This window comes from Larimichthys crocea, chromosome XVII (assembly GCF_000972845.2).
Source record: "Larimichthys crocea isolate SSNF chromosome XVII, L_crocea_2.0, whole genome shotgun sequence".
NCBI classification, from domain to species: domain Eukaryota; kingdom Metazoa; phylum Chordata; class Actinopteri; family Sciaenidae; genus Larimichthys; species Larimichthys crocea.
Genome location: NC_040027.1, coordinates 21229161 through 21242585, shown reverse-complemented (window position 1 = coordinate 21242585; position 13425 = coordinate 21229161). Strand labels below are relative to the sequence as shown.

Here is a 13425-nt window from a genome sequence, read left to right as displayed (position 1 = left end):
GTGAGCGTCCTCATTCAAAAGAACAGGCCGCCATGTTTGTTTACCTTATTCATCTACTGTGAGTATCGCGTGAGAGCGGAGCTACTAGCATCTCCATGGAAACGCACATAGCCGAACCTCAACCGTGAAAGACACACGCAGTTACACCAGTTTACAGTACACATGGACGGGCTGTGAGGAGTCAGAGGCCTGTTATCCACGTGTACGAGTGCACATCTGTGCTGTGTGGGGCGCAGCGTACCCCACAACCTTGTTATGGTCCGCTACACGGTTAGCTAGAGGCTATCTATAACCGCTTCTTGTTTATTTATCTATGTTACAAGAGGGACACATTCCCATCACCATGGCTGTATCAGTAGAGGAGGTTTCTTCGTCCCTTGTGCGGGAATTTCTGAGTCGAAAGGTAAGTTGTCTAACGGCAGGCGGTGAACAGGATTGCTAACAGAGCTGACCGACTAGCTTAGCTGGTGTTTCGGTGTAACGAGTGACCGTGTTAACTGGTGACCGTTAGCCGAATGCGTCTGCGGTTGTCGTAGTTACACCTGGTCCAGCAATTGTAAAGAGTTTAGCTAGCTTATTGGGGCGTTTCAACGAAAATATCTGATTAATAAGTTTCTTTGCCACTGACCAGAGAAATTCAACTTTAAAAACAGTTTGTGTTGTTACTGACAGTGTATGAGCGTGTGTAAAAGTTATTATTTAAAGATATTTACCTTATTATGGCTGCTACCCTCACCACTTTTGCTAAGATTCAATGCTGCAGTGTCAGTTGCAGGTCTGATAGGTCACATAAAACACTATGTTGATGTGCAGGGACTCAAGAGGACGATTGCCTGTATGGATGAAGAACATCCACGCACAGAAGCCAGTATCAACAACAGGTCACACTTGAGGCAGATCCTCAACATGGAGGGTCTCTACAGAAAGAATAAAGTAAGTCTTGGAGCTGGAGGTTGGCTGTGCAGGTGGACATTAAAGTTAGTAACTGACTTCTCTGTGATTGCAGGTTCAGAACGCCCCTTTGAAGACATTGCTGGAGATTATTGTAAAGTATCACATCAAGGACCTTAACAATGACAAGGTCACAAGCAACGAATATGAACCCCTGAAGTCTGAACGAACCACCAGCTCGATAGCTAATTCTCCTGCAGTCGCACAAGCAGTGATGAATGACACAGAGGAGAGTACAGCAGCTTTTGTTGTCAGCAAACACGCCAAATTAAGGTATTTAACAAGTGACCTCTGATTGGTTGATTTGTGCTGTTTATGACTTTTGTTTTTAACTTATATGGGATGTATCTCTTTCACAGGTCTGATATAGAAGACATCTACCCTCCTCAGCCTATATTTGCACCATTATTGCCTGAGACAGACAGGCTGTCTGGTCGTAGTCAAACAGGTTTCTGGGCTGGAGACCCAAAAGACCAGCCACTGGTGGATACCTTGCAGGACTCCAAGAGTTTCATCAGAAGAGAGCCAGAAAAAATCTCCATCACTGAGAGCACCCACAAGAGCAGAACAAATCGCATTAGACGTGGCATGATGGCTGGACCAATAGCTAGCACACCTCAGGTAATGAACTTCTGATACACTTCTTAAACATATACTATTTATCATATTACTCATATTCATATATTCTGTTCCATCACTGATGTTTTCCCTTTCAGGAATCAAACAAAAAAAGACAGAATCGAAGGGTAGAAGTGTCCCAGCCGCTGCTCGTAAGAGACGAAGGAAACAGACAGTCTAAGGATGGATTATTATTAGTGACTGGCGTACATCAGAAAAGCTTAGAAAGTGGCCTAACTGAAGTCAGCTCAGCTGACCGTGCAAGAGGGCGACGGGAGATGTGGAGTGCTCCTGAAAGAGTGCAGAGGGAAAACAGCTTTGAAAAAGTGGGACAAGACCTACTGAAGACTAGAAAGTAAATAGCTATAAGATGCTAACAGTCACGTGTCTGTGGCAACTTCACAGTTTTTAATTACTTTCATACCAAGTTTTGTTTTTGTAAATTGTGTAAATTGTGTCTGCTTCTTAGGGTGAAGTCTTTGCCCATCCCAAATGTGGCCGATCTGGATGTGTCTGAGATGGTTTTAGGTAAGTACAGTTTATATACAAAAAGAGACAGTGTTCATTGTCTTTGCCTTTTATTTGGTTGCTTTGTGTTGTCAAAGCTGATGGTGAGTTCATTGATTTCCAGATGATGTTGATGATGACGACGATCTACAAGAACTCTCCAAAGTGGCCTTTCAGAAAACCATCACAGAGCACAGCTTTGCTGGTCGTCCAATGGACCAACACACTGCCATGGTTGGTGGTTTATGCCAGCATTTCTTTAGAAAAACCAGGGACGGTTTCTGTGGTTGCCTTTGATTTTCCATTTGTTTTCGGTTTGTTTTTTTTTCTTCCAGGAATTGAAAGCGGTTCTTCTTGGTTCCAGCCTAAATTGTTTCAGTGTTGAGTGGAGAAATCAGGGTTTTACATTCTCAGAAACGCATGACCTGAGATACGGAATTGTGCAGAAAAAGGTTGCCGTTCTGCTAAAATTCAAAAATCTATAAAAACTCATTTCAGATTTGATTTATTTATTTGTGTTATTGTGCACTTTGTGTGTTTGTTTTCTAGGGTGGTCCTTGTGGAGTTCTGGCATCCATCCAAGCTTTTGTTCTAAAGAAACTACTGTTTGAAAACATCAAAAGCAGTGGCACAGGCCTTCAGTATGTTATCCTTTAATTCATAGCTTTGGCCTATGTCATTAGCCTCTGTTAGCCCTATTGTAATCACTTGGATGCTTTCGCAGTCATTAATTCACATCAAGGCATGCTTTGTTAAGTGTTGACCTCTGCATTATGGTATTAACTTTACTACAACCTGCTTTTCATTCAAATGCTGCTTTGTTCTCAGGAGGTTAAGACCTTCCAACACTACCAGAAGAAGGTGTCTTGTTTTAGCTGTGGCTGAAATCCTGTGGAGGGCTGGAGAAGAAAAACAAGCTACATTTGCAATGTAAGATCACACTGGATCCACTTAATCCTCTACACCCAGACGTCCAGAATACACAGAGCCTCGTTACCAGGATTGAAATAGGTCAAATGCATGTAAATACCTGGCTTACAAGTTGAAAATCAGGCTGGTTCTCTATGTCAGTGTCATGAACAAACAGATGCTTGTCAATATCTACTCTCAGACCAACTGATCTCAAAAATACCTGATGTCTGTGCAGCATTGTTTTAAACCGTGTGTGTTCTCGTTTTTACCTCACAGAAATTCAGGGAGAAATCATTTCACCCCAACCGGACACTACAGGTCTCAAGGAGTGCTTGAAAAGGTATAGAGATGCCACTGCTCACAATGCTGCTGAAATTTGGGCAAGCAAATTATGCCAAGGTTGACCAAGTGGAATTCAGTTAGATTTAGCAGCATATAGATGAGAGGGTTTATATTAAAAAATATCTTCAAGGGGTAGCCCAGGGTTCGAATCCGACCTGTGGCTCTTTCTCCATGTCATCTCCCTCTCCCCACATTTCCTGTCACTCTTCAGCTGTCTCTATACAATAATACAATTAAGCTCAAAAAAGGCCAAAAAAATATCTAAAATGGATTTCAATTTGTGAAACTACATCTAAAATATTATTAAAGAAAACATATTTAGGATTTGGAAAAACACATTTTGTGCATTTGATATCTTTGTTGTTTTTTATTTGGAATGAATTTAATAGTGTGTAATAAATAAAGTGTAACTGTATCAATTAGCATAATGAACTTTTTACTTTAAACCATAAACTTAACAGTTCTGTTAACACTGCATGTTTTCTTGCTACTTAATTTATAAGAAGGCTGTGATTCACACTGTGGAAGTTTTATAACCATCTTTTGTTTTAGATCACATGTTTCACCGTGGACAACATCAACGACCTGCAGTTGCTTCTGGAGCAGCATATTGAGCAGGTGAGACAGATTACACAATTATATAAAAGACTGTCAAACATTTTGTCTTATCTGTCTGTCTTTTCCACAGTTTGAGTCCGGGGTCTTAGGATGTATACTGCTGACCATATCTGCCGTTCTCTCTCGATCCATTGACAAGTATGTTGAGTTAGCACAACTTCATCATCATCATCCTTCAGCTAACTGAGCAAGATGTGTAAAATCATGATCATCATCCTTCAGCTAACTGAGCAAGATGTGTAAAATCATGATATATATTTTTTTAAATCACTCTTTTGGTGGTTTCTCTTTATTTTTCTTTAGAGTAAGAGAGGATATGGATGTGCCCACCACTACGCTCATCGGAGCTCATGGCTACTGTACTCAGGTTTGACATAAAACTAGACCTTGCTAGTGTTGTATTGTGGTTTTATCACATATTCTGGTTACTAAGATTATTTTTCGATATTTATTTATTCTCCAGGAGCTGGTCAACCTGTTGCTCTGTGGAAAAGCAGTTTCCAATGTCTTCGACAATGACATGCAGTTGGACTCTGGCAATGGCAACATAACTCTGCTCAAAGGAATCAAAGGCCAGTGTGACATTGGCCTGCTGTCCTTATTTGAACATTATAACATCTGCAAGGTAAGTGTTAACTCTTTTGTCACCCTGCTACTGACAAGCCAGATATTACTCAGATTTAAGTGAAAACACAAGAACCTCAGGAAGCATTCTTTACTGTAATTATGGACACGCCAGCAGCACAGATGTGCCCATGATCACAGCACAGAATGCTCTTAAGACTATTAGGGTTTTTTTTACATGATAGTTCACATACACTGCCTGTAAATATTTCCGTTCACGTACACAAGAAAAAGATGACTGAAAAAAGTGTGTAACAGACTCTGTGGTTAGTAGTAACACATCAGACTGATCATGTAAAGTAAAATGTAACAAGTGGGTCAGTAATTGCACCACGGTTATGTGGATGTGTTTTGATAGGAAACATAGTGTGCTGAAGCTGATGTAAGGCTCTTCCACCCAGGATACAGTGATCAGTAGCAGATTTTTTCCTGGCATTTCTAATTATTGTGTCTTCAGGGTTCTATTCAATTGGAAATGAATAAAAGGGTCTTGGTATTTAATGGACCAGTGTGCTCTGTTCTCTGTATTTAAGGTTGGAGCTTATCTGAAGACTCCCTGTTACCCTATCTGGGTGGTGTGCAGTGAAAGCCACTTCAGTGTGCTGTTTGGCCTGCAGAGGGAGCTGTTGTCCAATCAGGACAAAGGTCTGGAGTTTGACCTCTACTATTACGATGGACTGGCCAATCAGCAGGAGGAGATCCGCCTCACTGTCTGTATGTAACATCATTTGTCCCGCACTTTTCTTTTTTAATCACTGTGTTTCCTGTAATCCAGCCACCTCAGTAAATGAGCACTCATAATAATGTACATCAGGGTATAATTTCTATAATCATGATGCAGTCTTGTTTTCATAGTAATCTAAATTATCTGCATCCTGCTTGGGTGTTAATGCTTGAGCAGTGTTATTACTGTACGTATGCCAAAACTAAAAATGTTTGTATTTTTAGCTGTTGGCAAATCGGCCCTGAGCTGTCAGGAGAGCGACACTGATCTCATTCCTCCTCTGGAGCACTGTATTCGAACTAGGTAAGGACACATTAAAACATTAAAATCTAATGACGTTTTTTGATGTTAATCAAAGGAGTTCAAATTTCCTGCACACATTGTTTTTGTTTTTTTCAGGTGGAAAGATGCATTAGTCAATTGGAATGACACTGAGCCTATTCTCTGACACGGTTTGATGTTATTTACAGTACGACAAGGACAATTAAACAACAAACATTTTGCAAGTTTTCAACATATTATATTGTTATTTCTTTATATTTAGCCATATATTTTAGCATAACCATGGTTCACGCGTGCCTGTAAGTTATACATCACGCAATATATGTGTAGCTGGAAAGGTTTGAGACCATACTGGAATATGGTATATCATTTCATCCATAAACACTGCCTTCATTGCCTGCAAAATTATATCAGTGAGATGATGTGTTTTTAAAAGGTTTAGCAATATACTTGAGGTAACTTTGTCTTAAAATGTACATGTCTGGAGAAATACTTGTTGGTGAAATGTATATATCGTATAGATACCGTATTGACCACAGTGGCCTTTTACTCTAGACCTGTACATTTTACATACAGAGATAACAGATCAATGTCCACATTTTATATTAAATTATTAGCATTTCCCTGCCTATTAGAGATGAAATGAATATGTGATATTTTAATCAAGAGAACGGTTGACTTTTGTTGTATGTTACTTGTAATTCCCAGAAATCAGAATTGCCTTGTATTACATGTGCACAATTTAAATTAGATAATCTGTTAAAGAGATTAAATTCAATAAATACAGATGTGTGTGTGTGTGTGTGTGTGTGTGTGTGTGTGTGTGTGTGTGTGTGTGTGTGTGTGTGTGTGTGTGTGTGTGTGTGTGTGTGTGTGAGAGAGACAGTCAGTCAGTCAAAGAGAGTGAACACTATACTAAATTGCTTGTAATTGCTCAGATGAATTTTCACTTTTGACAGACCTCTCATCTGGAACAGAAAATAAATGAATCGTTCAATACCTCAACTGTCTCCACACAGTGATGGTTGTTTTTTTCTTTTTTTCATGAAGCTAATTTTAACTGCAAACCAAACTGACTAAACTACTATTATGTCACTTAACTATAATTTCATTGTATAATGTTGAGAAAACATCACATCCTCTACAATAGACCATACCACGTCATGTAAAAATGTCACGTGTCCTGCAAATGTTTCTTTTCTATTTGAAAGGAAAATAAATCCAAAATAAACAAACAAATGCAAGGTGTAGAACATATTGTATTTGTAATAATGTCACCTTGTGTAAGGTTATGCAACTCACTGTCTTTTATAAGTTGTTATGTCTCGGTATTATTTAAATTATGAACTGCTGAACAATAAATAAAATGGACAAATATATAAATTACTAGAAATATCACTATGTTTGGTAGTACAGTTATAAGAAAAGTGAAGTGGTAAACTTCTGTGCATTTGAGGCATTTATTTCTTACTGCATTTGATAAAATGAAAATACTTTTTTCCAAATAAAGAAAACAAACTCGAAGCTTAACTATGTCGCGTGTCAGGGTGGAAAAAAACATTCAACTAAAAGATGCCTTGCAGTTAATCTGTGTTTGATATTAGCCATGGCAGGCGTCAGAGCACACAGTGTGGGGCATGCAGAGGGGGTGGCAGTGAGAGACCTGTGCCAACACCTCCAGCACATGGGATCAAAGACACTGCAGCTGGCGCACAGACAGAGCTACAGCAATTGAAATGTCTTGTGCAACGTGGACAATCTTGGAAGTGTGATTTGGGGGTCAAAACATATTGAAACCACCTTGGCAACCACACACAATAGAACAATAAAAGCTCCTTTTGTTATTAAATCTGTCAAAGGCAATCATATCCATTTCTATTTTAGCGAATGCAAATGCTGGAGAAGAGTTCACTGTAATAATGACAATGCATTCATCTTTCAGCTGTCAAATTCCTAATGGAGGCTGTACTACGTGAATGTATATTATTGGTGACTCATATGTAGGAATTTATGCGTTCTACAAAAGACATAGAAAGAGTCATGAATTAATCATGAGAGATGGAGTAAATCAATGTACTCACACAATTTTACAGCCATCATGGATACTGCGATCACTATAAATAAGGTGCCTTGCTTTAATGAGGCCTTGGGGTCTAAGAAATTGGATTAAAGTATTTACTTTTGCCACAAAATTCTTCTGTGGATGGGGGGAATTTTATATACGTCATAAGGATCCATGTTTAGGTTCTAGGTTATATGCTAGTCATAATGTTCCACGAATAGTTGCCGCGTGAAACATTTAAGTAAGTGCCAAATGGCAAATGTGTGTTTCCGATTTCAAAGTTAAAGACAAGAATAGGGGCACTCTATTTACTTGGTGAACTGGTATTAACTCAGAATTGGGAGTTGCTTAAAAAGTGTGCAACACTGGTGTTACTGTCAGTCCAAATCACAGCCTCTTTGTACAGAAATTATTGGAGTAGACAGATAAAAAGAAAAGGCAAATCTGCAATTCTATCTCTGTGTTTTAAAGATTACAACAGTGACGTTGAAGGTGACTTGTTCTTGGTTAAATCATTAAGGTATTTCTTCTGCTGCTGATCTTTGGTACAGCAGGATGCCGTCTGACAGGAAGGAAATGGCCCGTCTTTAGTCTCTATTTACTATTTATCGCACCAGCATTTCTCAGAGGTATCAGAAAGGGGATTTGGTGCTTGTGTGTAATTGTGTTAGAGCCCTCCCACATGCTGTCCCCAGTGCATCTTCTGTCTCCTCTCCTAATCTGTGCTGTTTGTCTCCAGATAAGTGATATCCTCCTCAGATTAGGATCCGGTGTCCCTGCCCTGCCCACCCGGAGAGAAAGGGATCTCCTGTGCGTCCCCTTGAGGTGCAAGCTGTATTTTTAGCTGCTTAATCCTTTTATAGCTCAGCCAGAAAACATCACTGCTTTCCATTAATTGTCCAAGCTAATCATGATACCAAATGCCAGTGAGGAAGTACTTTTCTTCTTCTTCTTCTTCTTCTTTTTTTTTTGGTTTATTGCAGGTCTGACAACATTCAGACATTTGATGGGGCATAAATTTCTAAGCTCTTCTGTTCCTGAGGAAGCTGTGATTTGTAGAGGAGGAACAATCTTCCATTTTGTGGCTCTTCAGAACAAGACAATCTAATTTTGAGATGGAAACATGTTGCATGGATGGATTAAGACCTATATTACACTTGCAGGATCGGTACAGCCAAAGAAAACATGTTCTTCCAGTCTAATTTCAGTTCACAAACTTTTGAACTGACAGCTTCTGTGGATGATTGTTTAATGATCTCGCAAACAAGCCAAACCTTGTTGAATAATGCATGATCCAATGTAACAAACATTCAAGCTCAGTCTGTAGAGACATGCTGGCGTGAGAACCCAGCTGTTGTAATCTTTGGCTTAGCATATGTTTTCTTCAGAACCTTGTCTATCACCGTCACTATGTGTGCGTGGTTCAATATTTATGTCACTACTCCAATAAAACAGCAAACACTGCGACTATTCCCCAGGCACACATCACAGTACATAATGATACAACATGACGAAAATGAAGAAAGTTGGACCCTGGTTTATTTTGTCAAGACTTTTTAGTGTTACTGTAGGAGTAGGTAATTTAAACTCTCTTATCTACCATTAAAACGTCGCTGTGAGGAAATGACAGGAGGCTTTAATTCTCATATAAAGTGTTTGTTGTTTTGCTTTTACGAAACCTAAAAGGAAAACAAGCAGCAATTTTCTTGTCTGACATCAAGACAAAGTCAAGTTATGTTCGGTGTGAATCAGATTTCATTCAGTTTAATCATGTAGCAAGTGGGCTAAGGCCAGGTTCATAATAGCAGGCACACTTCATTCATTGGATCATGATGATTGGGATTGAGTTAGCTTGAAATTGTTTTGCTTCCTAAACTACATTTTGTAACTGTACAAGAAAAACAAATTGTCAAGCCTTCCAAAAGGCAAAAAGAAATCTCAAGGAGCAAATGAAATTATTATTATCCACTTACACTCAAATATATCTACAGAATTAAATAATCTCTGTACAAAATTGCAAATGTTTAAAATGCCTTGCACATGTGATTACTTAAAGGGTTTGCTAAGCTTTTGCTGGTCTTATCCAAAGTATATCTGATTCTGTTAAGCTGGAATTGCTCAACATCCTGTTCAGTCCAAGAGTCCAAGATATCTGACAGCTATGAGTGAAAGTGTGATTGCCAGAGACAAACACAAGAATCTGCCAGACATTCTGACAGGGGTAAATGGTGTGTCGTCATTGAAAGACCTAACGCATTTTCTTCAATAATAGGTAGTCCCACTCCCTTAGGCTCCATTTGTGGTCACACCCATCACACTGTCTCACTTTATAGGGCGGATCTAACTTTCCATATTGCCCCTCATTTCAGTCATCTTTAATAATAGCAAAATATGCTGTGCTTCAATATTCTTTATTGTTCAGTACTGCAGTGCAGCGCATCACCACTGTCATCATTCCATATGTTCTCACTGTCAGCAATCACTCAAGTGCCAAATAAAACATAATGAAGACAATGACGAAGGATGACATATCTTTCAGACCAATAGTGGAAGAGGAATTCATATATAAGGAGAAGAAGAAGATTCCTCTCCGTCAGATATAACATTTATAACCAAAATAATCTGATTTTGAATGATTGTGAAATTATTATATACATACCCTTTCAATAAATAGGTGTATTTAATATTAAATTAATGTTTTCTTGCAAATATATGGTACAGACAGGTAAATAAAAAGCAAATCCATTCAGAAACAACCAACAATGTCCACCAGCAATTTCAGTATTGACAACAAGAACAACAAAAATAGAAATACTATAAACACAACAATGTTCATATGACTGCTGTGGATTTGAAGGCACTTCCTTGGCAACACATTGATCCCTCTTCCATTATTTTGGGACCTGAAATGAGAAAAAGATTATTAGAGTTAAAACATCTTCAGTTTCTGCTTTAAAGCAGTTTTTTAGATTTAAAAAAAAAATCCTCTGTTCAGTATTGGCAAAGACAACTTGACATCTTGGCCTTTCTGAGGAAGTCGTGTTGTCAGCTTCTAAAGAGGGTCATTACTGGTCTTCCATTACTGGCATTCCTCCATGTTATGTCTAAGCTCATTCAGCAATGATCAGGATGACTAAATAATGAATCACCTTAAAAAGTCCCTCCCTGTGATATACATTTGTCAGATTTCTCAGAACAGTGCAGACAGGATCTTATTATCTGATCCACTTGAGAAACTGAATACCTGAGGATGCGTCAGCCTCTTCAATTTTATAATCACCAGTGCTATACTGCGAAAAACTCAAATGAACTGAAATGACCATTTGTGTAGATGAACTCTCACAGCAATCACTCACCAGCTAGACCTAATTGCTAATTCGCTAAGAGGACATGCTTTTACCCATTGGATTGGATTTACGACTAGACGACAGCGAACACATCAGACCTGCTGTCATCCAAGATCACCTTAACAAAGAGATGACTATGACTACGTCCAAAATTACTCCACTGACGATAGTCTGAGTCCTGCCTTTGTCTTTGAGAATGGCTATGTTTAGGATTAGTGTGTTTAAGATTAGCATAAGAAGTATGTTTCTGGAAAAAACAATCTATTCATAAGAAATCCACCCTGATGTGTGCATTACTTGTTATACAATGTTTGGTTTTAAATCACTACTGTTATACAGTACTGGTTAAACATTAGAACACACCTTCTCATTCAATGTTTTTTCTTTATTTCTCTTACTTTATAAAATGTAGATTAGCTCTGAAGACATTAAAACTATGAAATAACGCATGTGGAATTGTATGCTCAAGAAAAACATGTAAACAAAGCATAATACGTTTTATATTTTAGATTCTTTAAGATAGCCACATTTTGCTTTGATACACTCACTTTGAATTTTTCTCAAAAGCTTCATGGGGATGTCTCCTAAGTTGGTTTTCTTTACAGTTGTGCCTTGTAAAAAGTTAATTAGTGGCCTTCTTAATGTGTTTCAGGCCAGACATAGTGTTAGTATACAGTAAACAGTCATATTTAACTACTGTAATAACCCATATTATTGCAAGAAACTCTAAACTAAGCACAAACCAGCAGAGGAAAGGAAAACCAAGAGTTACTGCTGCTGTAGATGATGAGTTCATTACAGTGACCACAGCCTCTGAAATCGCCAATTAACGGCACCTCAGATTAGAGCACCCGTAAATGCTTCAGAGTTCAAGTAGCCATCAACCATCAACTGCTCAGAGGAAACTGTGTGAGTCAGGCCTTCATGGCCGAATTGCTGTAAAGACACCACTGCTGAGGGAGACTAACAAGGAGAAGAAGAGAATTGCTTGGGCAAGAAACGAAAGGAATGGACATTAGATCAATAAAAATCTGTACTATGGTCTGATAAATCCGAATTTGAGATTTTTTGGTTCCAACCACCATGTCTGTGAGATGCAGAGAAGGTGAACAAATGTTATCTGCATGTTTGGTTCCCACCGTCTCTTCCCAAAGAGGAGATATTGTGGTGGTGTGGTGCTGCTTATTTGAATAATAATTATAATATTTACAATAATAATCAACATTGCTACCCTGTATCCTACCGGGACATACCATCCCATCTGGTTTGCGCTTATAGGGACCATTATTGGTTTCTCAACAAAAGAATGACCCAAAACACACCTCTAAGCTATTTAAGGGCTATTTGACAAAGTGAGAGTGACTGCATCAGATGACTTGGCCTCCACAATCACCCGAACTAAACCTAGTTGAGATGGTTTCGGATAATTTGGAGTTGAGCTCCTTCATGACAGTTGGAAAATCATTCGAGGTGACGACCTCATGAAGCTGATTGAGGGTATGCCAAGAGTGTGTGCAAAACTCATCAAAGCAAAAGGTGGATACTTTGAAGAATCTAATATCTAAAACATATTTTGCTTTGTTTACACTTTTCTTGTTTACCACATAATTCCAGTGAGCTGTTGGATCGACTAAAGAAGACTTCATCTCAGACTCTGGGAAACTATCATGGAAAATTTTCACTATTTTCTGTCTGTAATTTTACAGACAAAATGACTAATTGTAAAAAGCTATCCAAAGATGAATCCATAATAGAAATCTTATTTGTTGCATCTCTAAATAGTTATGGTTATGTCTGCTTACATTAACAGAGCTGTCACCAATAACCATGCAAGCTATTTCTCAAAGGGCATTTTTCCAATGAACAACCAGTGAACAAGACCATAAAAACAACATATAATAAAAACAACAAACACATACATAAACAATCAAGATGGACATAAATGTAGCAGCAAATAAATGTTCTACTCAAATTGTTTTTTAATGTGTCCCTTTGATGTTCTCGCAGAAGGATACAGGAGACACTGGGTCTAGAGCATGGAGTTTCTGATCCCGTCACATGCTCATTTCCCACATTTGCTCAACAAGATAAATTAAGATTTGTAATTCACATAATTCTTAAATCATACAAATGTTGAACAGATGCACTGCACGTATGCTTCTGATTATGTGAGCATTCTTCTTCTTCTGTTTCACATCAGACACATTACAATAAATCTGACCACAAGCAATAAACAAAGTGGTCACACTGAAAGGATGTTATATAAATCAAAACCCACAAAATCAATATATGTATGTCTTAATTAACCATTTATACTTTGACACATTAGAGGATGTTGACAGGGGATTAGAGTATGAATGAGAAAAACACTTTTACTCACATGCAGTATTTACGATTGCATGCAGAGTGGACTCATTGCTAATCGTGTTAGCAATCTT

The 13425-nt window shown here is 38.4% G+C and overlaps 1 protein-coding gene across 1 annotated transcript; it reads left to right on the top strand.

The window, feature by feature from the left end:
• mindy4 (MINDY lysine 48 deubiquitinase 4) lies at positions 1-6813 on the top strand. The gene is made up of 18 exons (XM_010732441.3): positions 1-403; positions 814-933; positions 1007-1224; positions 1311-1572; positions 1668-1924; positions 2039-2097; positions 2201-2310; positions 2412-2528; positions 2626-2717; positions 2905-3006; positions 3265-3328; positions 3883-3948; positions 4019-4086; positions 4252-4315; positions 4412-4573; positions 5106-5286; positions 5521-5599; positions 5696-6813. Exons 1-18 carry the CDS (start codon positions 314-316, stop codon positions 5742-5744), a joined length of 2160 nt encoding a protein of 719 aa, XP_010730743.3. The 5' UTR covers positions 1-313; the 3' UTR covers positions 5745-6813.
• The last annotated feature ends 6612 nt before the right edge of the window (positions 6814-13425 follow it).

What these genes read in the sequence shown, in the direction of transcription:
- mindy4 (XM_010732441.3), top strand. Translation starts at nt 314, where the DNA reads ATGTTACAAGAGGGACACATTCCCATCACCATGGCTGTATCAGTAGAG. An exon ending in TGGAGCAGCATATTGAGCAG is followed by an intron (nt 3,949 to 4,018) that starts GTGAGACAGATT and finishes TCTTTTCCACAG; the next exon opens with TTTGAGTCCGGGGTCTTAGG. An exon ending in GGAGATCCGCCTCACTGTCT is followed by an intron (nt 5,287 to 5,520) that starts GTATGTAACATC and finishes TTGTATTTTTAG; the next exon opens with CTGTTGGCAAATCGGCCCTG.